Below are 25,782 nucleotides of genomic sequence, written 5' to 3' on the forward strand. Positions count from 1 at the left end.
GATGGGCAGGCTATAAATAATAAATTATTATTAAAATTATTATAACAACCCTTGCTAAGTGACAGGTGATGATGATGAAGAGCCAAAAGCAACCGGTCTCTCAGCAGAGCTGATGGAACAGCCCTGCTTCCCTTCTCTAATTCTGCTGCAGCCTGAAAGCAGGATTTTTGAGTTTTCAGTCTTTTACAATAAGTAGAAAAACTGAATGGATATTAGCTTAAGGGCTACTAGACTGAAACTGAGGGAAACTCTAAAATTTTAAACAAAACCACAATTTAAGGTTGCAAAATGCCTACATTTAAGGAGCAGTTCAAATAACAGAAGCATGAAGAAATGTTCTTTCATAAGAACACAACACAAAACATTGAGCAATATTAGCTGTAGAGGCTGGTATTTTTAGACTTACTGGGCAAAAGGGTGCCTTCAAGGCTGATATAAACTAATTCACCCTGTTTTAAGATCACATCAGGCGCACAAACACTGTTCATCTGTGCTCTTATGTGCATGCTAGACACAAACCAGGGATTCTATTCTGACTGCTTACATCATGCTAAATGTCAGCAATCATCATCAGTACAGGACTAGGAGGAGGGAGAGGACGAACATGCAAGAACCAAAGCCAACCCACCTCTCCCATGGTGAGCCTTCAGAAGAAGTGATGTGCTGCCCTCAAAAGGTTGTATCCAATGCTAGTCCTACCAAGCACAGACCCTCAGAAATTCATGAGCATGACTAACATAGTCCCATTCACTTAAAAAGGTCAATGCTGAGTATGAAGTATTCGGCTAAAACGTATAGTGACTAAGACTTAAGAATGACAAAATGCTGCTTTGGACAAAAGGACACTAGTTGACACAAGATTCTGGTTATTAAAACTAGATGAAACCCAGTGCTTGCTTTTAATATAATAGTAAGGCAAGTTACTCATGCAGGGCCAGGTTCTCAGAACAGTTTTGATCTGTCCCGTACCAATGTGCTAAAACAGGCAACTACCGTTATGTGCATGGTCACACATATGTGCACAGTGCCAAATCTGGAAGCAATGTGAAAACGTCATAAGGATGTCACCGAAACATCACTAAATTGGGGGGGGGGCAGGGTGTTTGCAGGCTTTTTCAATGGACTTTCTGATTTCACACAAGTGCAATGACCCAAAACACAACCCCCGTGCAAAGAGGGAGTTGCCTATATTTTTTAAAAAGAACATTATTTCACATAGAGTGGCTGGGGAAATGCAGCCAGATGGGTGGGGTAATAATAATAATAATAATAATAATAATAATAATAATAATAATAATAGCAGCTATAATTTGGCCTTGAAGACAAAGAGGTTTATTAGGAAATGTTCACTCCATTTGTGAAATGAGCACCTCATAGATGAAATGAAGTGCTCTGTGCTTACTGTTCCGACGGTGACAGAACAGGCTATGGCCAAACACATACAGTAAGGTAAAAGGCCTCAGTCCAGAATTAGCATTCACACAACCACAGCTCAGTAGTGTGGAGATGGAATGGTAAGGAGGTTCTACCAGACAAGCCCATACAGAACACAGGCAGCGCACGTGAATGTGTCCGGATTGCAATGCCTTGACGACAAAAATTAATTAGCTGTAATTTGCTTCAAAACCCAGAAGAGGATGTTGATGCTCAGAAACACCCCAAACACCTGACCAACAGAGAACACAGAGTACGTAGGTTGGGGAACTCGTTTATAAAAGGTCTATGACAAAGTACAGAAAGTTAATGACCTTGCAGCTAATTTTAACATTTGTGCAATTTGGCACAGTGATGTCTTCACCCTATGTGCATTACCTGGTTTATTTACTGGCACCCACAACCCCGCAAAACTCCTATTCAATGAAGTTGTCATCTGCACATGCACAACAGAGGTCTCAGATCTACACATCTCTGCTTAACTGCAGCTTACATTTACAAATCAGATGGAAGCTGGTTTGAGAGATAATGCATCAAACAGCAGTATCTCCCAGGAAACTACAAGATGCATACGGACTGCAGATAACATCGTTTGTACACAGTTTCAAATATCAGCAGCGGGAGGGCATTGGAGCCGGAGTAAATGGGAATGTGTACACAGTCTCAGAAAAGAGTTTTATCCCAGTCCATAAGTGTACTGCATTTATACATGCAATTTCTAAAACTATGTGTGCTCTATATATACATCCAATTGTTTTATAAATGTTTTTTCTGTAATGTGAAATCGTTTTGAGATGGCTCATAGGAAACTATTCATAAATAAATAAATAAATAAATAATGTCTAATAATCACCAAATTGGCACAGTTACTATCAAGTTTAATTTGCAAGATAACCAGGAGTTGAAATCAGGTTATAATTCTGGTTTCAGCCATAGGTTTGAGGGGAGTCTAAGGTTAGAGGTACCTATTGCAATGCTGGTTCAGATGCAATGTGAAACAACAGTTTCAGGGAAAAGAAGAGGGAATAATAAGGGAGGGGTGTGTGAGAGAATGGGATGCTCCCAATTGCCTGACTGGGTTGGCAACTGGGCAATGCACTGTCTGAACTGGACCAGTGTAATTACTCGTATAAAACTGCAAAGCAGTGTACCCAACAGCTAGAGATACTGGAAACAATTGAGAAACATGGCTGTCTACAGTTCCCTCTGGGCCCAAACACAGACTAAGAGACACTGTTACTTACCAAGCAGCATTGCATCAACAAATCTAATTTTGACCTGGCTGCTCAACAGCTGTCGTCACCCTCCTGAAACCCCACATATGAAACCTTAGATTGCCAGGGAAAGATCTTTAACAGGCACAAACACAAGCTACGTAGTGAGCTGTGACTTGTGTTCTACAGGAACTGGACACATAGCTATTATTTGCATACATCCCCCTTTACTCAAGTTGGAGATGAGCTGTTTAATCATTAAGATTCCTTTCCCACACAAGGCATTTGGCAAGTTTCCAAGAACTAAAACTAAATATATTTTGCTCCTTCTTCAGACTATTCTGTATAGCTACAATCACAGCGAGAACTAACGGCAAGGTTATTGGAAACTCCCACTTACAGCTAGTATTGTCTTCAGCCTTCTGTTGCAAAAAACGCAAGTGCATACCCTGAAAATGCAATCTAGTGTAGCATTAATACTTCTGTGGAAAGGTCAGGTTTCTAGAAAAAGCAGGCACTGATCCTTGGAGGAGCAGAATGACCCTCAGACTCATAAACAAGGGAAAGGACATTTGAAGATCTACAAATATGTAAACACAAAGAACTTGGTTATTGCCAAAGTTTCTCTTTGGGAGAAGTAGATTGGGGCAAAATTTAGTGGGACAACTGTTTGTTTGTTTGTTTTTTTACATGGAAAGCCCAACCAATTCATATGGAAAGTCAAATAAATGTTAGCTATGAAGGATGAGTTGGTGTGGAGCACAACCCTGTCTTCTTGAAAATAAATACACTCACTTTCTATGACCAACAATGCTCTTGTGGCCCCCAATTCATGGGGGAAATAACATAACTCAAAACCCAATTTTCCAGGTAAGCACTCAAATAGGTTCAGAAGGAGGGCCAGTAAGAGCTTTCAGGACTAAGGAATGGTTGCAAGTGTGGCACCTGTGAACAGAGCGGGAGTAGATAATGAACTTACTCCTTGATTTTCTGTTTTTTATGTGAGATGATGGGATAAGAATGAAATGTAGATGTTGACTGTTTTTAATCTCTTATACTGTTAACTGTAATTATTTTTAAACTGTTTTTATTATTTAAATTTTAAATTTTAATAGTATATACATTTTGTTAAGAAGCTACCCAAGAATGTTATCAAGCATCGCCATCTGTCTCTTAAGAGTAATGATTGCTGAGCTCTTGGTCAGCCTGTTGGAGAAGGCTAAGATGTCCTGACCAGAGGCAGAAATGGAATGGAGTGTTTCTCTCTTGGGATCTGTGGATGGCTTTCCATGTTATTTCATAAGTCTGAGAAGCAGAGAATCTGCAGGAGGTCAGAATGGTGTTAATTGTTTTCCTCACAATCCCAGTCTTGACAGCATTGCTTTTCAGTTTTGAAGCATAAAAGCAGGACTGATCTCAAAGGGATGGTAGATTGGGCTCTGAGAGAGAAGACTCAGTGAGATGAGGAAGGGTCAAGGGCCCAGAATCTCATATTCCATTAAGTCTGGGAATCTTGGTCAGCCATGCAGAAAATTTCAGATTTCCATGTAGAAGGACTGTGTCTTGCATAGGACTTTCCCTAAAAGTAGAGAGACAGAAAGGTATATAGGAGGCCTACTAGCCACTGTAGGAAAAGTGAATCTATCACTTAATATCCCTATTATTGGAATTTGGAGAAGCAATGTGCTATTTTGGGGTTCCTTTGGACATGAAGAATATATTGACAATTAAGAAGCCCAGATTAAAAGTTATTTAATGAGTTCTAGATGACACAGTCCTTGCTGAAACCAAAAGAAATTCATAGATGAGTCCACCATAAATTTCAGCTGCCCAGCCCAAAATAGCTGATCCACTCAAAATAACTTCTAAGTGTAGAGCCTGGGTACAAGAATGAGAGCTCACACCAAAATAATTGGCAGTGGTGGCTTTGATGGAAGTGGAATGTTCTCCCTCAGGAAGTTGTGGACTCTCCTTCCTTGGAAATGTTAAAGCAGAGGTTGGATGGTCATCTGTCCTGGTTGCTTTAGTTGAGATTCTTGTATTGCAGGGGTTGGACTAGATGACCCTTGGGATCCCTTCCAACTCTACAATTCTATGATTCCATGAAAGAAGTATCCGGATCAAATCTATCATAGGCCAGCACCATTCTTCCTATCAAGGATTCAACTTGAATTCTGCTTTTTCTGGGGACTCGCTGGCATGGGTATTAATGCAGCCATGAGGCCATCCACTGAGAGGACAGCGCACCTATCCATCACTTCTATGGAAGAGGATAAAATGTTTTGTGATAGGTTTGGAAGCCACAGCATCTTGTCCTCCCTTTCCTGAGCCTGTGGTCAAACCTGTGTGGGTTACAAGGCTATGAAGTTATAGAAGCCTTAAGGGTAATGTGTGAGGTGCTGCACTCTTCCCTCCCTTTCTGTCAGAGGGAAGATAGGCTGAAATGCCTGAATAAATGAGCAAGGAGGCCTCCAAACCCACATCTCTGTAGAAAAACTGAATAAGCACAGGAACCTTCTACACAGTAGGGATATCAAAGTTGCTGTCCCTGCCTTGGACCAGAGAAGGGCTTAAGCCGACCCAACCTGCTCTGCTGTCCTGTGACCAATATTTATCTGGCCACAGAGTGCACAGAGAATATTATAAATTCAAATGATCCAAGAAACATCTCAAAAAATTGTGGCCAACTCCTACATTATTGCATAGGAGACAGTAGTCCTGTTCGTACCTCCAGTACCACATTTACTCAATGCATAGAGAGGAGACAAAACAATGAAAGCTAGTGTGGCATAATGGTTAGAGTGTTGGCCTCTGACCTGGGAGACCATGGTTCGAATCCCCACTCAGCCATGAAGTTCACTGGGTGGTGACCTTGGGCCAGTCACTATCTCTTAGCTTAACCTACCTCACAGGGTTGTTGTGATGAAATGGGTGAGAACATGGCTATAGTGCAATAGCTTCATCACTCAAGTAAAAATAGCCACATTTTAAAAGGGAGAGGGATTTTCTGCTCCTCACAATGATTCCAGTGTGTCTCTCTGTACTCAGCAATCTTATTGACAGAAGTCCATGGCTCAGGAGAAAACTATGCAAATTGCAAAAGGCTTCAAACTTTCACTTTTGTTTTTGAATAAGGTTCAAAAATAAGACTTTTTGGGGGGGCGGGGATCTCCACTTATTTTTCTTAACAGGTCTGGATGGTGGTATGGTAGTAATCAGAAGTACAAAAAGTGGTACCTGATATTCTGTTTAAGTAAGTTGTTGATGCAACTCATGTGCTACATTTCAAAGCTGCTATTCTTTTTAACAAATTCAGAACCATGGACATCAGTTTCCTTTTGCTGCTCAATTCACAGGTTGTGATAAAGAATATGAATACATTCCACTCTAGTTTCACTTTTGATAAGGAAAAGGGATTGAAGGAGTAGGGTATTAGATGTTCACAGAAAACAGGCATCTTTTAGAACTACTGGAACATATCTCTTATAAGAATACACTAGCAGCAATAATACACCAGGCAATAACTGTCTATAAAATGGGCCTTCATTTTAGAATTAAAAGGATAGTATTACTGATCAAACAATAAACAAAACATCCATAGTGCTGGTTTAAAAACCAAGACCTGCTATTCTTAAGCATTTTAAGAACAATATGGTTACTTATGAGCTATAATGTGCTATGTATATTCCAAATGCCTCCTCAAAACAAACTGAGCTATGAACTCTCTTTTCAGTGCAGTACATTAAATTATGGTTAATGCAGCCAATAACAAATAGCTTGCACCTTCAGATTTTAAGAACTTTGCTGCTGCTGCTTCAGCAGTTTACAAGCTAATCTAACTATAGTATTTCATTTTAGTCACTGAAAACTCATTCCCAAAAATCTGAATTATCTTACAGGGAATATCTAACATTTTGCAGCCTCTTTCACATACCTCCCCACATTAAAATTTAAAAAGAACAGGCTGAAAAGCAAAGAGCTTCAAGCAAAAGTAAATACAGTACAACATTTACGGCAAAAGACAGTGTTTCAGAAAGATGTACCAATCACATGTTTAAAAAACACAGGTATTCTGACATACAAATCTGATCATCTATAAAATATTGCACTTGGTGCAAGCTTTGACTGTAATATTACTTAGATTGTGGCTGTCAAAGGAGAGCACGTATTACAACACTGTAAATTTTTAAAAAAAATATTCTGAACTTAAGAGGAACATACATAGCTAAATTGCAGTTAACAGAACATGGAATTTATAAAAATACTGAGCATTTTCTACATGCTTCAGATAACATGAGTGTTTTCACTTTACAAGCTAGGAACCCTGAAAACCAGCAATGATTGAAAAATCCAACTCAACTTGTTCTGTACAACTCAGCCAGATCCCAAATTACTAAGAAACAAATTGCAAAACAAGGCTCACTAAAGCAGAACAAGCAAGCAACTCGATGCTTTGGCACAGCTAAAAACAAACTCAAGTTGCCAAGTTACGCTCCAGATCTATCAGACCTACACAACTGATCAGAAAACAGCAGCAGAGGTACACCTTCAAACCTGGATCTTTTCAAAATGCAGCATCATTCATCCCACAGAGAAAGAAGGAAGAATACTTTAATTCAGCATTGTGTTCCAGGACGGGGCAATCTCCTGCCCAATAACTCAAAAGAAGTTTGAGAGTTGACAGCGCATTCTTTCTGTTCCACACTGCAGAATCCCAAAATGGCTTCCCAGCGTCAACAAAGCCTGAAGGATCAGACGAATCTAATCCAGCCTCTTAAAGCTTCCATTGTCACTCAGAGGCAGACTTTGAATTTATTGGACAAAGCTACTTCAGCCAGCCCACAATATTTAACCACTTAATTTCCTTCAAGGGTGTACATACTGAAAACCTTTTCCCAGTGTTTTATTTATAGTTACAGGTTTCCATGGCACTTTCATTCTCACCTTTAATTAGCTCTTTAGCAAGGAGAAGCTACAATACTGCACAGAAGATCCCCCCAACATGCTTTTGTTGTTTTCCTAGGCAACCTGCAATGTTCTGTTTCCACAACATGCTTCCATTTAGCAAAAGGAAGGCAGGGAGGGGGCGGAATCAGGCACTTCCCTGCTTTTAAAAAATACGCTCTGGAGACCTATGAGCAGGAACTCCATTAAACCTGTGCTAGCAAAATTGATACTTTAATAAAAAATAATTGCAAGGAGGCAAGCGCAGTTATTCAAATGCTAAACAACGTTCTTATGCGGGGGGGGGGGGGCAGACCTTTACCTATGTAAATTATCTGCTCAGCTCTAGCACTTTCATCATATGCAAAGCAAAATTTGAATGTCAGGAGCATTTTCCTTATTCTTTGGAACTTAACTTAAAAACCTTTTCCTCCCTCAACAAGAGCTGGCCTTAGAGGAAATATTAAAATGTCCCACATCATGCAAGGCTAGAGCTTTTGAAATCTGGCAACACGAGCTTATTCATCCCACCTAGCACTGTCCAGAGCCTTCATCTCCATCTTAGAGATTGTCAGCTTTCACAGTGCTTAGGTATGCAGCTCCCCACTCCCCTCTCTGCCTCTCATTGCTGCCACCTGTTGCTCACCCACATGCATGCCATACCTAATGGAAAAGGTGGCAGTACTCCCCCCACTATTGCTACAGTGATCCCTTGCTCTTCCTTCCCTCCCTCAAGGTTCCCATAACCTTGTCAAAGGAAGCCTCTCTGAAAGCCTCCCTCCCTCAGTTCAACAGATAAAACAAAACTGGCAGCTCATCCATGCTCATTCTTAACCCTGACATATAGAAGCAGTTGTCTGGGGCTGCATGAGACCATGACATTCTTTGAATATGCAGGATGCACTATAGTGAACCCCCAAGGACTAATCAATACTCAAATAGGGCACAAGGTTTGGTGCATTAAACTGGCAGGATGGTGAAGCCAATACACACCCGAGGAGGGGCCAAAGAGAGGCTTGGCCCTCCCCTGATTATAGCACATGCCTCCTCAGCATTACACATATCAAAAATGCCAGGAGCAGTTGTTTTAAAGTTTTCTAGCTTCAAGGAATCTGTTTAGCATCAACTAGCCCACCAAAAGACCCAAGTACTTTGTGGTGTGCTCTAGCCACACAGTCATTTCAGAGAGGGTGCCACCTCACCAAGTCACCATTAACACATATGTATTAGAAGTAGACATCTACCGGTAATACTCCCCTACAGCTGCAGATTTCTGGGAAAGATTGGCAGCACCAAGCAAAATATCTTTCACGTAAGCTGCTAAATCTATTATTTTGCAGTACATGATAATGAGGTGATATAGTATACCAGTTCAATGAATTCTTCAATAAATCAACTTGGAAAACAGAATAATAGGAGTGAGTTTGTGAGTAGTGCCTGCATATCTATATCATATAGCAATATATGTTGCATTTCTCATCCATGTGATGTTTCATTTGTAAATTTAATAAAATCATGCCATACAGTGTAAAAATCACCATTTTCTTTCTCTCCCCTTTCCACCTTCAATTTTGGTCATAGATGCTTCAGTTGAGATTTGTGCATAGCAGTGGGTTAGATTAGATGACCCTCAGGGTCCCTTTCAACTCTACAATTCTATGATTCTATAACATCATTGCCATAGTTAGAACATTTCCAGGTATAGTTTGGAATTCTAGTGCCTACATCCCCCTACAGGGGTGGAGGACCCATTTAGATGGTCTGCTCCCTGATCCCAGCCCAGAGACCAATGGAATATGAACTGCTTAATGTTCTTGGGAATTTCCCAGTGCATGGGGCAGGCATTCATGTGAAAGGTCCTAGTCTTGCTATAGAATGGCAAGATAAGATAGGCAATTGAAAGTTTAGCAATCTAGTTTTCTCTCCAGTGCTATGTAGTCTGTTCAGCAACTTGGTACTTCAAGTAATTATGGATGATAAAACAGGCTAGACAACAACTAGAACCCAGGTCTTTGTTACAAAGGCAGTTGAGCACTGGTTAGAGTACACAATCATGCCTAACCTGAAACTGTTCTTAACCCGAGGTACCACTTTAGCTAGTGGGGCCTCCCGCTGCCGCGAAATTTCTGTTCTCATCCTGAAGCAAAGTTCTTAACCCGAGGTATTATTTCTGGGTTAGCGGAGTCTGTAAACTGAAGCATCTGTAATCTGAAGCGTATGTAACCCGAGGTACCACTGTATATGGACTATTGAAATTGGAGTTGAAAAATACATCTTTGCGCCTTCAATTTTCAAATTAGCTTACACTGTAATAAGAATTAGCAGCTCTCTCACATGTATTGCCCCCTCCCCAAAACCCCCCTGCAGAATTATTCATAGGTGGAACGTGCTAGGATTCCATTTTTATAGCAAGGATACTTCCAACAGTATGTAATTCTTAAGTGCAAAGCACTTGTTTCCAAATGCCTTAATATACAATCTACATACCATATAATTGCACACAAATACATTTTGCTGGATGAACATGCTGCGTACAAGCCCTAGAATACATGACCAATCACAGTTTCTCAGAGTGAAACACATACATTTGTTCTGATGGGAATTAGCATGTTACCACAATATAAACAGTCACACTTTTAAATAAACACACATTTTTCTATATGTACACCAGAGAGAGCTGATGTTCATCTTCTTCAGAGATAACTAAGAAACACATATAAATACGAGAAAGTTTGCAGTAAATAAATCAGTCTAGCCTCACTTAGTAATGGAATATTTAGTCTTTAGCACCATAATTGCACACTCAAAACCTGCCTGCCTAGGTAAATTTTCCTTGTTTCAACATTCAAAACCTGATGCGCACACTTCATTTTCCATTTCTTAATGCCATGATGGCACCATCCTGTTCCATGCTGTACTGCCAAGAGCGTTACCATTTTAGCCTGGATCACAATATCACTAAATCTATAACTCTACTTCAGAGCCACATAAGCATGCTAAAACCAGACAGACACTGCAAAAGATGGGCATTACAAAAAATCATAGTAGACCAATACCAATGGTCTACTATAATCAACTTTTTATTTTGTTCTGTGTATATCACAATGTTTTTTTGTTGCTATGGCCGACGGCTGACGCAAATAAAGTTTCATTCATTCATTCAACGGGGCAAAGCCCCAAAATATGTTGTATTCAAGTCTTCCTTGCAGAATTAATCCAGTACTGTTAACAGCAGCAATGGCAATAATAACTAATAGTACTGGAGACATCACCATATGTTTCCTGGCATTTATGCAACCTGTCATCAAATTCTTTATTGACAAAAATATACCACCAACGCCCAGCAAGATGCCAACCCTTCTGCAATGCAAGCAGAAGGATATCTTTTCATTTGAATAAAGCATGCTGCTTTTTGTTTCCCAGCTGTCTGTTACAAACCCCCAGACCACTCTGGAGCAAAGTACCACAAATAGTGAAAGCACAGAGAGCCGTTTGTTGCTCTTTTGTGGACAGGTCATTTATCTGCCAAAGAGACAGAAGGCACAGCTGCTACTGTTCTAATCAGAACTCTATTAAAGCCTTGTGAGCCTGGATTATCCTTATAGGACTAACTGTGCCACATTCCCATATGAGGGGGTGTATCTGAATATAATACACTTAATAATTTCCTGGAGAAAGAAAACATAAATACCTGCCTGCAAAGTGCTATCCAACTATTTTTACTACAAAATATGACTACCAAAACTTCATGCCTGTTCAAAACCACCTCTCCCACTCTGAATTTTTATATCACTTGCTCTAATTTCTTCTTACTTACATTGCCCTCAGCAACAATCACAAGGAAACAATTTTACCACAAGTTACTAAAATCAGGGTGCTACTTAACAGAACTGGGTCAAACGCCCACCATTTTAAGCAACTTTCATATGTATTTATTGGACACAGTTCTTCCTATTCCAAAGTCTTGACGCGGGTAATAATATGCTTGAATCCATCACTGGCTACTAAAAACCAAATTAAATCCTCATACGATTTTTCAGAATAAATACACTTTTCAGAATAAATACACTAAAGCATTATTTTCCATAGAAACTCACTGAAGGTTATTTATTTATATTACTGTATAAAAATATTTATAACCCAACATTTACCAAACATCCCATGTCAGAAATATATGCTGTTAAAGACAAAAATTAAAATAAAACAAAAACAATGTAAAACAAAACACAGAATTCAGTTACAAATAAAACCACCAGCAGCAACAGAAACTCAAATGGCTAATACACCTGAATCCCAAAAGGCTAGACAAAGAGGTGTCATCAGCTGCTGATGAAATGACATCGGTGTTGTAGTGAGACATACCTCAGAAGGGAAGTCATTTCAAAAGCAAGAGGCCACTGAAAAGAAAGCCCACTCATGGGTCCCTACCCCCTACTCCATAAATCTCATTAGGCCTGGGAGCCACCAGCAAAGCTTTCCCTATGGGTCTTAAAACTCATGCAGGTTTGAATGGGAGGAGGCATTCTTTAAGAAAGTTGGGTCCTTAGACATTGAGGGGTAGCCAAGAAAACCCTTAATGTGTATCCTTACAGATTTTGATTTGGTGTCTATATAGTGCACTTGAGAGCATTTCTTGGTGGTCTTAAAAGTTGTAGTGGCAGTCATAGGAAGCTGCCTTACACCACGTTGGATCATTGGTTCATCTAGCTAAGCATTCAGACTAGTTAGTACCCATTCCCCAGGATTTTAGGTAGGAGTCTTTTTCCAGTCCTACATGGAGATGCCTGGGATTGAACTTGGGACCTTCTGCATGCAAAGCTGGTATTATTCCACTGAACTACAGTCCTTCCTGTAACCTTTTGCATGCAAAACTTGTGCTCTACCACTGAGCTGTGCAGCCTTTCTATTAGACATGCAGGGCACCTTGAACTGAGTACTAACTTATGTGAGCTCATATTCCACCATACCCAGCAGCTCACAGTATGTAAGTGTGAGTAGGAAAACTATTAGTTATTCACTGATTGATAGTCACATGACACATGAGTACAAGTCCCAGCCCAGAGGGTTCCAAGCACAGATTGGAAGCTACATAAAAGGGGAAAAAATCACAATGAAACTCAAAGAGGTAGCATGAAAATGTAGAAACCAAATATAAAATGCCTGACAGAATAAAAATATTTCCAACACCCATCTAAAAACAGGAAGAAATAGAATACGGCACAGGAAACAGAATTCAGCTATGTATAATTTTAAAAAGAAAGATGATATAATGCCAAAGTCTGAAAGTATTGGTGACCACTAGACAGACTGAAAACAAACATTTAAGAAGTTTTAATCCTAAATTCAGGCAGGCCATACCTTTATCAGAACCTCCCAAAACAAGGAACAAACTTTCAAATGCTCCATAAGTTTTCTTCAGACTGGATGTGAAAGCAAAAGTAGGAGGAGTGAAGAGAGGGGAAAGGAAGGAGGGGGAAAATTTCACTTCAAAAAAATGGTTACATTCATAGTTTGTCCTCCAAGTGGTGCAGGGCAGCTTACATGGTCCTCTCCTCCCATTTTATCTGCACAGCCACCCTTTAAGATAGGTTAGGCTGAGAGGGAGGAACTGGCTCAAGGACACACATATTGAAGTTCACAGCTGGGTGGGGACTTGAACACCAGGTCTCCCCAGTCTTGGTATGCTACCTTGAATGAAAGGCAGACTATAAATGTAATAAGAAGATAGCAACAACAAAACCATCAAGGTAGGTATTGCGACATTTTGTCGACATCTTGGTTTGCCCCATTAAAAGTATTAGCTGGCTGCAGCTTTTGGAGCCTTCTTTTGGAGCAGCAGGGGCTACTTTCTATTTTCATTTTAATCCTAGAGGGGGAACCTGTGGTCCTTCAGACTGTTGTTGGATACCAACTCCCATCACCCCTAATAAACCCTAACTTGCTAAACTACCTTAGGGATAGAGGTATTTTAGCAAAATGTGGAGGATCACAGGCTACCCACCCCTGCCCTAGCTGGAAGCTAATGCATTTTTATGCATTTGATTTATGTTCCATTTTTCATCCAAAGGAGCTCAAGGTGGCATACATAGTTTCCATCCTCCATTTTATTCTCACAACAGCCCTGTGAGGTAAGTCAGGCTAAGAGACGGTGATTTGCCCAAGGTCACCCAATGAGCTTCATGGCTGAGTGGAGATTTGAACTCTGGTCTGCCGACCACTCTTAACTACACCACCACAATGGCTTGGGCAAGCAGTTAAGAAAATACCTTTTTGGAATTGTTCCTTTCAAATTTTAATCTTTTATTGTACGTGCATGTATATGTTTCACAAGGCCTTTGGCTCTTAATTATCTGCAGCCTCCAGTGGGTGGAATGATTTAAACCTGCCTTTTGAAAACGGATTTATCCTTGTTTGTTCCCTTTATTTTATGCCTGTTTCAATGGACGTGTTTGTTGTAAGCTACTTTGGTTTTTAAAAAAGCAACCAGTAAATTGTATGGTGTGTAAATTGTTGTAAACCTGATTCCCCCCCCCCAAAAAAATGAATCATTGAGTAGAAGGGGTTCCAAGGGTCATCTAGTCCAACCCTCTGCAATGCAATAATTCGTTTTGGGTTTTGTTTTAGAATAGCAGCATGCAACTATTTGTTCATATAAAAGGGGAGCGGAAAGGAAGGAGGGGAGGGAGAATGAAGCCACCAGATATTTCTCCCTCCCCGCCTTTCTCTCGATTTGCTTGTGTGACCTTGGGGGGGGTTAAAGAGAAGAGCCCCCACCCCATATTATTGGGGGTGGGGGCCTACGAACAATCCTCGCGCTAAACTGAGGGGGGGGATTTCCCCTCCTCAACCTCCACAGTATAAAAACGGAGGCTGCGGTGGCGGTGAAGAAACCGAGAAACTCCAAAGCGAATGAAGGCGGCGGCGGCTGCGGCAAGCAATGAATCTCGCTGAGAAACCGAGAGAGGGCCGCGTTAACATAATACCGCCGCCTGCTCTTTCCCTTTCATGTATTCCCGGGCTAGAGAGGAAGAGAAGGAAAGGAAAAGAAAAGCAAGAAACAAGAGCAACGGAAACGGAGTCCACCAGGCGCCTCGGCCGCAGCGCGCGCTCTGTCTCTCAGCGCGGCCGTTAGTTACCTGACGACACGCACGCGCACGCGCCCTGGCTGCCGGCCGTCGTCGGCGCACCTGAGGAAGGTGACGAGGATCTCGCGCTGCTTTACGGGAGCAGCGCCGCTACGCGTCCGTTTCCCGCCCGCCCGCCCCCAGCCTCGCTTGACTGAGGGGAGCTGGGCGGGAGGCGTCGGCGGAGTCGCCGCTTCCCTGAGAGGCCTCCAGGATTGCTCTCCCTCTCTCTGCTCCTCATGCCCCGCCCCGCCCCCTTCGGCCGCGGGCAACGGTTCATTTTCGAAAATGGCGGCAACCGCAGGAATGGGCTGGGCTGCGGGAAGCCACGCCCACCGCCCCTCTTCCACACGGAGGCGGTTGATCAGGGTAGGAGAAGCGCTCTCTGCACATGCTCAGTGGGAAAACGGATATTTCTCCTCAGCTGGTGCCTTTTCCCGCTTCCTTCGTTTCTAGGTGTGCCTAAACCGCACCTCCAGCTCCGAAGCAGGGATTGCCCCGCGGCAGAGGCGTAGGAAGGTCAGGCGGTACCCAAATTTCTTGTCACCCCCCAACATGGATTTTTTTTTTGCCTGAAAAAATGGTTTTATGTTATTTCATATTTCCTTACAAAGGAATAATAATAATAAACAACTTTTATATACATAACATTGATATAAAATCAAACAATAGTTAAATTACCTCCTAAAATAATGTCAAAATCAAATTAAAGTCTAATTCGATGGCTTTCCGCAGGGTAAGCCTTGGGAACAGTAAGTGCTCCACTGAACTGAAATTTCAGCCTTCACGACATAGGAAAACGGCCAAGTAAATAGCTATTTTCGTGGAGGGTCAAGACATTAACTGATATGCATGAAATTTCATATATAGCTATATAATCCCTAGTGTAGTAAAATAAGACCTTTGGAACAGGCTTTTTTTAAAAAAGGTTTTTATGAACCTCCCTAGTAGGGCAGTAATTGTTACTCGATAATTTGTCACACACACCCCCCCATGATGGAAGCTGGGGCGGCTCGCCCTACGCCCCTGCCCCGCGGTGCCGTACAATACACAAAGGGGAAAAACACAAAGTACCAAATAAAATATGGAAAGTGAAAACAGCAAAAAAATGAATCTGAAAAATACTTGAGGATAAAGCGAAGCCATGAGGGTGGGGAACCTCTGGGTATCATTGCACTACAGTGACCTAATTAATCCCTTAAGACTCAGCCTTTCTCAAGCCGTGGGTCCCCAGATGTTGTTGAATTACAACTCCCATCACCCCTAGCTAGCAAGACCAGAGCTCAGGGATGATGGGGGTTGTAGTCCAACAACATCTGGGGACCCACAGGTTGAGAACCGCTGGTGTCATACTGGCTGGTGGTGATGGGAGCTGGAGTCCAACAACATCTGGGAGCCTTTAGATTGCATTTGTTCCAAGGGTGGTTTTTTTTTTTTTTTTTTTTTTTGAAGCCTGTTCGTCAGCTGGAAAAAAATAAGATAGATTTGCAGTTTACAAAGATAGCCCCTGACCTTCGGTTTACAATTCTAAAAAGACGAAGACACAAAATGGAAGAGGGACTGGGAGGGAGGAGGTGAAGAAGGCAAACTTGGATGCAGTAGATCTGAGTTGGCAACAGTTCCTGCAACAACCTGCTAAAATGGACTACTGTAGTTGAAGGCTGGGAAGAGCGAGAAGTTTCTGATGTTTCAGTTGAACCAAGTGCCATTATCTCCCTATGGTAGAGGACTCCTTAGCATCTTTTAGGCAGAGTATATAGTATTCACTGTAAACTTGGCTAATAAGCCCAGGCAGGGAGCACCCTCCGATTTTTATGGAATGCTTCTGGCAGTCCAGAATCTTTATAATTGTTTTGAATCTTGTTTTTGTTCTTTTCTTCTGTGTTTCTGTATGTAGCTTGTGAGGACTATGCCCTAAAAGGCAGCCCAAAATAGAAACAAAATAACTAGGAGCGAAAGGTGAGGCACAAAGGACTTTATAAATTAAACCCAATTTAATTATTAAATGGCGATTGTGCCCTTTGAAAATATGTTTGCTAGTGGGGCTCAACAATAAATACATACCCGCACACAATGATATGGTGAGGTCTGCCTAGCCCCATTGTGGACATCTCTTTGGTGCCATGCAAATACATCTCCCCTGCCCATGCCTTCTGATAGTGAATATGGTATTTAGTTACCTCATCACTCATCCCTTGCTTCAGATAATTTAGAAGTTAAATACAGCTTCTGGGTTACTTACCGTATTTCCATCAACTGTGAACATTATGTCTTCCCTCTCTTTAAGCAGTTTCATATCCTCATGCATGCTGTTTGCTCAAGAGCCTTTAGTGAAGGACTTTGCTGAACATTATTTTAGACTGTAGTCAATTACTTACACACAGAGAAATGTATCCAACAAAAAACCTACCCCATCCTTGGACACCAAAAGAGAGAGCTTCTGGATACACAGACTCAACACCCTAACACCCCATTGCCTTATCTTAGAGGATAATGCACAATCATTAATCAATGCCTTGAATTGTTTAAAACTTATTTTGTACTTATATAGTAGATGCCACCTTCTTTTCTCCACTATTTTTAGACTTTGGCTCCTAGTGTCTGGTTTGAAATCCAGCTGTGTCATTGACAAAGGCAGAAGCTAATATATTCAACTGTAGAATGTTAAGCCTCTTTTCTGTTTTGCCAGTCACTTGACTTATACAGACAGACACACACACACACACACACACACACACACACACACACACACATATGGACACATGTGATGCATTTTATGATAAAGTATCAAAAAACCAAATGACATACATTGAACATGTCATCTAAACTGGGCACTGTAAGCTAACATGAGAGATCAGTTATTTGCAATGGGAGTTCAGTTACTTGCAGCCCAACCAATAAAGAAAAAACAGTAGTTCATTTAATAGAGGCACTTAGACATGGAACAAAAGAAAAATTGCAATAAACCAAACTATAATGAATATCCAGAGAGAAATGCAAATAATTTAATTATTATCTATAATTCATTCATTCCTTACCAAACCCCATCTATAGTTAAGACTCCTCAAATAACACACTCAGCACATAGTAATCCAAAGCAGTATAATGATACATGCCCAGGATATTGGGTATTTACATTACCAGAAATGCGGTAACATAAATTTAAGTGAAAGGAGATTGCACTTTCTTGCTCTTCCCGCAATGTATGCATGTTGTCATGGCCAGACACATCTAGTCTTAATTCAAATGAAGACAGCCACTCCTCCTTGCAGTGATGAGTGTCTAGGTCGGGGTCTAAATGCTTCACACTTGAGAGGTCCAATAGCAATACTTTTATAAAAGTACCAAGGTCAAAAATAATTTGAATTCTGCTGCTTGGTAAACCTTTAAATGTCTCCAGATCTTCATTCTGTGTCATAGAGATTTTGTGTCATACAGATCTTACAATATGCATGGTAACTTGTATAATACACAGCTGAGTAACACATTGTAACATCATTCAATGGTCTAAAGTTCACTGCAGAGATGTTAGATGTGGGATTTGCAACAATATGAAAAACAATGTAACTCTTATTCACACATTTGTTTTTTTTCTGTTAAAAAAGTTAAAAATATTTTGCCTGTAAAAGTTTTTATTTTTATCTGCATGAATGTCAGTATGTGGCAGCTGAAACTTCTCCATCTATTGAAGTGTCAACATTGTATGGTACAAATGAGAAGTCACAGCCCACAAAGGCATTTATGATTCTGAGTATCTCCAGCCCGTTGATTCAATGTGCAGCAGCAACTGATCACAGTAGGCTGGAGAGCGATGTTTGCGCACAACCGCTTCAATTTCTTTTGCTAAGCTATCTGGATATAGAACACCTCCTTCTTTCAAAATATCTGCAAAACACAAGTTTATATACAGTTACCAAAAACAGGTTGTCCTTCACTTCCTACTGTTTGCCAAAAACACAGGAGCCTTCCTAGCTGAGAAAGCATGCATTTCCCCCCAGAAACAATATGAAGCTGATCATACCAAATATAAATACAAAACTTTTAAAAGCACATGAACTTTAAGTATTTTCATTGTTTCTCCCTGTGTTGCAAAAATAATTCAAAATCCTCCTGGAGTTTTTTCAGGAAAAAAATGATTCCTCTATGGATTCCTGTTTATGCAGCCGACACAATTAAGAGCCCCATACACACACCAATGCAAATTTGAATATTTTGTGCAAAGGAGCTGCTTCCTCCACTGAAATGGAGGAAAGTCTTGCTGTATTAATGCATTGGCGCACCTGCAAGAAGAGCTCAGTGTAATTTGAGCCTAAAGTTGCATGCTTCAGTCACAGACAGAGTGCTTGGTAAAACCTGTAGTCAGTGTCAAGCAAGTTAAAATGACATTTTGCACAGGTCTTAATAAGATAAACCAATCATGTGGTGGGTAGATTATGAAAGACAAAGATTGCAAGCTTGGAAAAATTATTTTCTCAACAGCAGTAATAAAACCTTCCACAACAATTGGTGAAGCTACTCCTAATACAAACAAGTCAAACAAATGAAAAGGGACATTAGAGAGTTTAGTCCAGATCTACAAGGAAAGTGTAAACTAATATTTTATAGAGTTCTTCCCACCTACCTCATTAGCCAAACTAAGGCATCCATGTGTACATTTATTAAGAAATTACTTCTCATGGGATTTAGTATAAGCAGGACTCGTATATCTGTGCCTTTGGAAAGACAACCTCCTTCATCCCTTCCTCTCCAGTTCCTTCCAAGTCCCTTCATTTGATACTTGCTGCCCTAGCAAACACCTTACCTTCTCAAAGCTGACCACCTTTCACACAGAACATGATTTCCCACAAGCACTTAAGATACTTCACATTGCCAGAGCACTCTCCTCCACCCAGAAAGATCAAGCAACTCTCTCTTTTTCCTGACCCTCATTTGGTGTCACAGCTACTACTGCCCCAGAATATAGGTGCTTAATCCAACTTCTTAAAAAACATCAAAGCGACAACTCATTCAAGGCTTACCTAAGACAGCAGACTGGATATTCTGGTCAGGGTCATCCAGGTGAACCAACAGTTCTTGATACAGGAACTCAATGTTGGTTTTTAATAGGGCTTTCTTTTCGTCATTGTTAATACATTTGAACCAGCTGAGCAACGCACTGGCAGCTGCTAGTCGGACCTCATGCGATGAATCATCCAAACGCTTTAGGAGTTCTGAAAAATGATACAACAGCACCAAAAGTTTACTATATGGACACTATGCCATATTCAGTAACAAATGGAAATTATGTTGCAAAGAGATGGGGAACTTATTTTGTTCCTAAAATTTGCACTCTGCTGACTAGGATCTAGTAGTCTCTCTCCCTCTCTCTCGCTCACACACACACACACACATACTGTCAGAGACTGCCTCTAGGTCCCGGCTCACAAAGGACCAACGCTAGCCGGTAGAACGGTATAAAGTCTTTATTGAAGTATAGTTTCCATTTCCAAATCTTAGCGTGCGTCTCTACGTCTATTCCCTAAATCGGCGAAGTCCCATCTGAATCTCCGCCTCCTGTACACCAGTTCAAGACCCTAGCCTTGCTCCACCTTTTGCGTCTCTCCTTTCGCCTCTGGGTCCTACCACCCCCCGGGGTTCCTTCCTTCCTGGATGCCTCGGATGCGGACCCTTCGGATTCCTCCCCCTCCCTTCGGCGGGCTTTAGGACCTGGCTCCCTTTCCGGGCTGCTCATTGCGCCTCCCTCTGTTACATTTGAACTTGGCGCGCGCGCGCTGTCTCCGACCCTCCTCCCTACCGTTTCCTCGCTCTCCGACGCAGGCGTGGCTGCTGCCGGAGAGCTGCCTGTCGCTGGTGCCTGGAACTCCTCCCCCCTGCTGCTCTCTGGTGGCGTAGCTGGTCCGGATTTCCAGCTGCTGCTCTCCGGTGGGGTAGCTGGTCCGGATCTCCAGCTGCTGCTCTCTGAATCCCCTCTGGTCCCTCCTTCCTGAGGTGCCCCTCTTGGCAACCCCCCAGCTCTGCCCACGGGAGCCCCTTTCTGTGAATCCTCCGATTCGCTGGAGAGACTTAGGGACCTTGGTCGGCTCTCGTCGCTAACTTCTCCCTCCGATTCCTCTCCATCCGTCCCTTCTGCTCCTGAACCCCTGACATCCATCCCCCCCTCGAAGCCCCCCCTTCCCCCCTCCCTTCCTTCCGGTGTGGGTTCTGGGTGCTCCGTCGTGGCGGGGGTGAGTGCCGGATACAGTTCTTCCCCCGTGTCGTACATCACATCGGGCAGGTCTGGCTCGTCCTCCGTGCGCTCGTCGACGTCGATCTCCTCTGCTTCCATCTCCCTGCCTTCGTGTTCAAATCCCACGTCCTCCCCCAACACGTCCATGTCCATCTCTCCCCCGTTCCCCTCTGAGGGTGATGCCTGCCAGGGACCCCCCAGCCACTTCCTGCGCCACTGCTCCTCTGGTTGAGTATCCCACCAATAGGAGCGGTCTGAGGCAGAACCCGAGGTTGAACCCTCCGGAGAGCGTATGTGTGGTGCCGTCTCCTCGTCCGAGTCGAACCCCTGGAACGTGCTGCCTGAAAGTGTGGGTGTGAAGAGCCAGTCGTCGAAATACTCGGCTGGCATGGGCCTGTGTGGGAAAATGGCATGGAACTCTTCCTTGAGAAGGGGCTCGTCCAAGGCATAGCCCGGCACCCAACTGTTGGCGCTGGCCGGGGTATCCTCTCTGGCAAGAAGGTATTCTACTCCCTCTTCCCCCCATCTCGAGTCTAAAATCTCTGTGGCTTCGTTGATGCGCTCCCCTCTTGGCGACCCCCCTTCCCTGGGTCCTTCTCTGGGCGGATCTGGTGCTGTGCCTGGCTCCTGAAATCTATGCGGTGCTTTGTAGGGCGTGAGCACCGATCTATGGAACACCGGATGCATTCTGGAACCCTCCGGAAGCGCTAACCGGAAGGCCACTGGATTGACCTGTGCCTGGACTTGGTAAGGCCCTAGCTGCTTATGCCCTAGCTTCTTCTTGGCCAACGATTTGGTCGGCACTGCTTGCGCTGCTAACCAGACCCAATCTCCCACCTGTATGTCTTCCCCTACTCTCCTGTGTCTGTCAGCCTGCAGTTTGTATGCGTGCTTGGCCAGTTCCAACTGCCTCCTAAGCTGTTCGTGGACTTCCTGCAACTCTGACGCTAAGTCTTCCGCTGCCTGCGGCTCCCCCTCCCCCACTCTCTCTAAACCTGGGAAGGTTCTGGGATGCCTCCCGTTGTTGGCGAAGAACGGCGTCACCCCCGTCGACACGTGCTTCGTATTGTTGTAAGCGAACTCTGCGAGGGGCAGGTAGTCCACCCACGTGTTAGGCTGCTGATTGGCGTAGCATCTCAGGTACTGCTGCATGATGGCGTTGACCCTCTCCGCTTGTCCGTTGGTCTGCGGGTGTCTCGCCGACGCTAGATTGATCTTGACGTTCAGGATGCCCATCAACTTTTGCCAGAAGTTCGAGATGAACTGCCGCCCCCGGTCGGATAGAATAGATCGTGGCAGACCGTGGACCTTAAACACGTGGTCTATGAACAGCCTGGCGGTCTGTTCTGCCGTGGGCACCTTCGCACACGGGATGAAGTGTGCCATCTTGGTAAACATGTCCACCACCACAAGCACTGCCGTCTTTCCCCTCGAACTGGGCAGATCCGTGACAAAGTCCAGGGCCACCCGTTCCCACGGCTCAGACGGCGTCTGCAACGGTTCCAGCAATCCCGCCGGCGGTTTGTGCACTGACTTGGCTCTTTGGCAGGTGTCGCATCTCGAGACGTAATCCGCTACTTCCCCCCGCATCTTGGGCCACCAAAAGTCTCTGGTCACTAGTTCTACAGTCTTTTCTCTGCCAAAGTGCCCGGCAGTGGGGGCGTCGTGTAGCTGCTGCAGCACCCTCGCGCGGAGGTCATTCCCCGGCACGTAGAGTGCTCCCTTGCGGATGAGCAACCCGTCTCTGATCTGGAACTCGCCGTCCTTCACCGTGCCCTTGTGCACCTCCTCCATCTTGGCTTGCGCGAAGGGGTCCTCCTGCAACGCTCGACGTACGGCGTCCAGATCCACGGTCGCCGAAGCGCAAGCCCACGCTTCCGGTGCGAAAATGTGCTTGGCTGCCGACGGTGCCTCCTCCTCGAGGTATTGCGGCTTTCTGGACAAGGCATCCGCCATGATGTTGTTGTCACCCGGGATGTACTCTATCCTGAAGTCGAAGTCCGCGAAGAACTCTGCCCATCTAATGTGCCTCTGATTCAGGAACCTCGCCGTGCGCCAGTACTCTAGATTCTTGTGGTCCGTGCGGACCTGCACTGTGTGTCTGGCTCCGATAAGGAAGTGCCGCCACGCCTTGAACGCTGCATGGATGGCTAGCAACTCCCTGTCCCAGATGGTGTAATTCTGCTCCGACTTGCTGAGCTTCCTTGAGTAGAAGGCGCACGGCCTCCAGTCCCCCTGCTGGTCTTGTTGCAACAGTACAGCTCCCACGGCTCTGTCTGAGGCGTCTGTCTCCACCCTCATTGGTCTGCTGGGATTCACATGCAGCAGCTGCTCCTCGGACGCGAAGAGACGCTTGAGTTTCTGAAAGGACTGCTCCGCTTCCTCCGTCCAGAGAAACTTCTTCTTCTTGGAGCTGAGCGTGTCGGTGATGGCCGCCGTTTGCATAGCGAACCCCTTGATGAACTTGCGATAAAAGTTGGCAAAGCCGACAAACCGCTGGACTTCCTTCCGATTGCGCGGGCTTTTCCAGTCCAATACTGAGCGAACCTTGGCGCTGTCCATGGCGAGCCCCTTGTCCGACAGTTTATAGCCCAGGAAATCCACCTCCGTCACGTCGAACTGGCACTTCTCCAGCTTGGCGTACAGCCTGTGCTCCTTTAGTCTCTGCAGAACTTCCCTGACATCCCTCTCGTGCGCCTCTCGCGACTCAGAAAATATCAGGATGTCGTCCAGGAAGCATACGCACTTCTTGTAAAGGAGTCCCGCCAACACGTGATGCATAAAGGCTTGAAAACAGTGAGAGCCATTTTGTAATCCGAAGGGCATAACTCTGTATTCGTAGGTGCCCAGTGGTGTGAACATGGCCGTCTTCCACTCGTCGCCCTCCCGCACACGAATCAGGTTGTACGCGCCTCGCAGATCCAACTTGGTGAAAACGCGTCCTTTCCTTACCGTCGCGAGCAGGTCGTCTATTTTGGGCATGGGGAAGGACGAGGGCTTGGTTTTCGAGTTCAAAATTCGAAAGTCCACTACAAGCCTCTTCTGGGGCGTGTCTCGCTTCTTCACAAAGAATACTGGGCTGCCCCCTACAGCTTTCGACTCCCGGATGAAACCGCGCTTCAAATTGTGGTCTATGAACTCCCTAAGTTCCTGCAGTTCATCCTCAGACATGGAATACAGTTTCCCTGTTGGCAGCGTCGCCCCCGGCAGGAGATCAATCTTGCAGTCATAGGGTCTGTGGGGGGGTAGCTTGTCCGCTTCCTTCTCGCAGAACACCTCCAAAAATTCAGAATACTTGAGAGGTACTGCTTGCAGCGTGCCCAAATGTAACTGTGGGTCATCCTCCTCCCCTTCTGGTCTAGGCAGAATGCAGTGTTCCGCACAGTAGGAGGAGCCAAAAGTCAGTTGGCGTTGGTACCATGCCAATGCTGGGCTGTGCCTGTGTAGCCAACTCATTCCCAGAACTACTGGCGTGTCCGACAATTGGGTGACGTTGAAGCTGATTACTTCTCGGTGATTCCCAATTTGCATCACCATAGGTGGTGTCTGCTGTACCACCTGCCCCCCTAGCAGTTCCCTGCCATCCACTGTGACAACGTTCAGGGGCAGTGTGGCTGGCAGTAGCGCTATGTTGTGTTGTTGAAGGAATTCCAGTGCGATAAAGTCCGCATTACTGCCAGAGTCAATCGTAATCGGCACTTCTAAAGTGAGACCACTGGGCAGCTGGAGCGATGCGGTGAGCTGCACCACTGGTTTGGGCGGGAGGGGATCCGTGGGCTTCAAAATCTCTGGGGACTTCTTTACTGACTCGCCTGGCTGGCCCCCAGTGCTTCTGTTTCCAGCCAGACTCCTTCGTTTCCCTGCTGTGGTTCACTTTGCTGAGTTGCTCCCATTACTGTCATTGAAGCTGCAGTGTGCTTGTGGAGCCTCTGGGGACACTCTTTCGCCATGTGCTTAGGACTTTCACAGATGTAACACTTCCTGTTCCCTCTAGGCTGCTTTGTTTTGACTGCTCCCGGTGTTAAGGCTCTGGTGGCTGATTGAGCTCTAGCACCGCCGATCTCCATTGGCTCCTCCCCCCCTGCTTGCGGAGGCGTTGATTGCGCACGCGCGACATCCCTGGGCAAGAGGGAGGGCGCTCTGGCTGGTGTGCGTCCCCAACGCCCTTCTTCTCTGTCCCATGGGCGGTCCTCCAGCCTCACCCCCACTGCGAGCGATCTGTCCACCACTTCCTGGGTGCTTTTGGGTCTCTCCCCCCGCGCTATCTCATCCTTGATTTGGGGGTTCAATCCTTCCCAATAAAGATCTCTAACGGGGGGGGAATCCTTGTCCCACCCCAAGGCATTGACCAATGCAAAAAAGCGGGAGTGATACTGCCTCACGCTGGCTTTCCCTTGTGTCAGCCCAAATATGTCCTTACGGGCAATGTCAATGTCTATTTTCGATAGAAAGCAAGAATCCATCGCTTTAATGAATGCAGCTGAACTCTGGAGCGCTGGGTCCATATCTCTCCACAGATTGCGCAGACATGCTTTCGCGTCTCCATGCAAATGAGACAAGATAAACCCCACTTTTTCCTGCTCATCTCTAAACTCTTTTTCCAGCAGTTTCAGCGCAAACTGCACGTCTGCTCGGAAATTGGGGTACTGCTGTAAATTCCCATCGAAGTGAGATACAATGCTGCCTCCTCTCCTCCCCAACCCGATCCCCTCGGATCTGGACCCCGCTTGTGCCTGCTTAGTAAGCACGTCCAACCTGGCTTGGAGATCTCGGCATGCAGCAGCCGCTTCATCCTCTCTTTTCCTGGAGGCGAGTATCTCTGCGCTGAGCTGCGTTACCG

At 44.4% G+C, this 25,782-nt stretch overlaps 2 protein-coding genes across 51 annotated transcripts in view; both read right to left on the minus strand.

The window, feature by feature from the left end:
- Positions 1–15,007, minus strand: part of SUN1 (Sad1 and UNC84 domain containing 1) — a 51,563-nt gene extending 36,556 nt beyond the window's left edge. For 6 of the 49 annotated variants that reach the window (XM_083585024.1, XM_083585012.1, XM_083584999.1 and 3 more), the window contains exon 1: positions 14,729–14,989. The gene's annotated coding sequence lies outside the window, so the exon portion shown is untranslated. Of the gene's footprint in view, positions 1–7,071; positions 7,445–12,950; positions 13,066–14,728 lie in introns of those variants that run through there. The other 43 variants (XM_083585020.1, XM_083585006.1, XM_083585005.1 and 40 more) reach the window with 28 other exon arrangements.
- A 2,464-nt stretch (positions 15,008–17,471) lies between these two features.
- Positions 17,472–25,782, minus strand: part of DNAAF5 (dynein axonemal assembly factor 5) — a 34,737-nt gene continuing 26,426 nt past the window's right edge. For both annotated transcript variants that reach the window (XR_014541405.1, XM_083585046.1), the window contains exons 12-13: positions 19,735–19,926; positions 17,472–18,601 (exon numbers count right to left, since the gene is read on the minus strand). Coding sequence is in view for 1 of the 2 variants with exons in the window: in XM_083585046.1 (XP_083441172.1) it covers positions 18,456–18,601; positions 19,735–19,926 (338 nt within the window). In the remaining variant the exon portion in view is untranslated. The remainder of the gene's footprint in view (positions 18,602–19,734; positions 19,927–25,782) is intronic.

The sequence above is a fragment of the Podarcis filfolensis genome (assembly GCF_964270895.1).
Source record: "Podarcis filfolensis genome assembly, chromosome: 14".
Taxonomy (NCBI): domain Eukaryota; kingdom Metazoa; phylum Chordata; class Lepidosauria; order Squamata; family Lacertidae; genus Podarcis; species Podarcis filfolensis.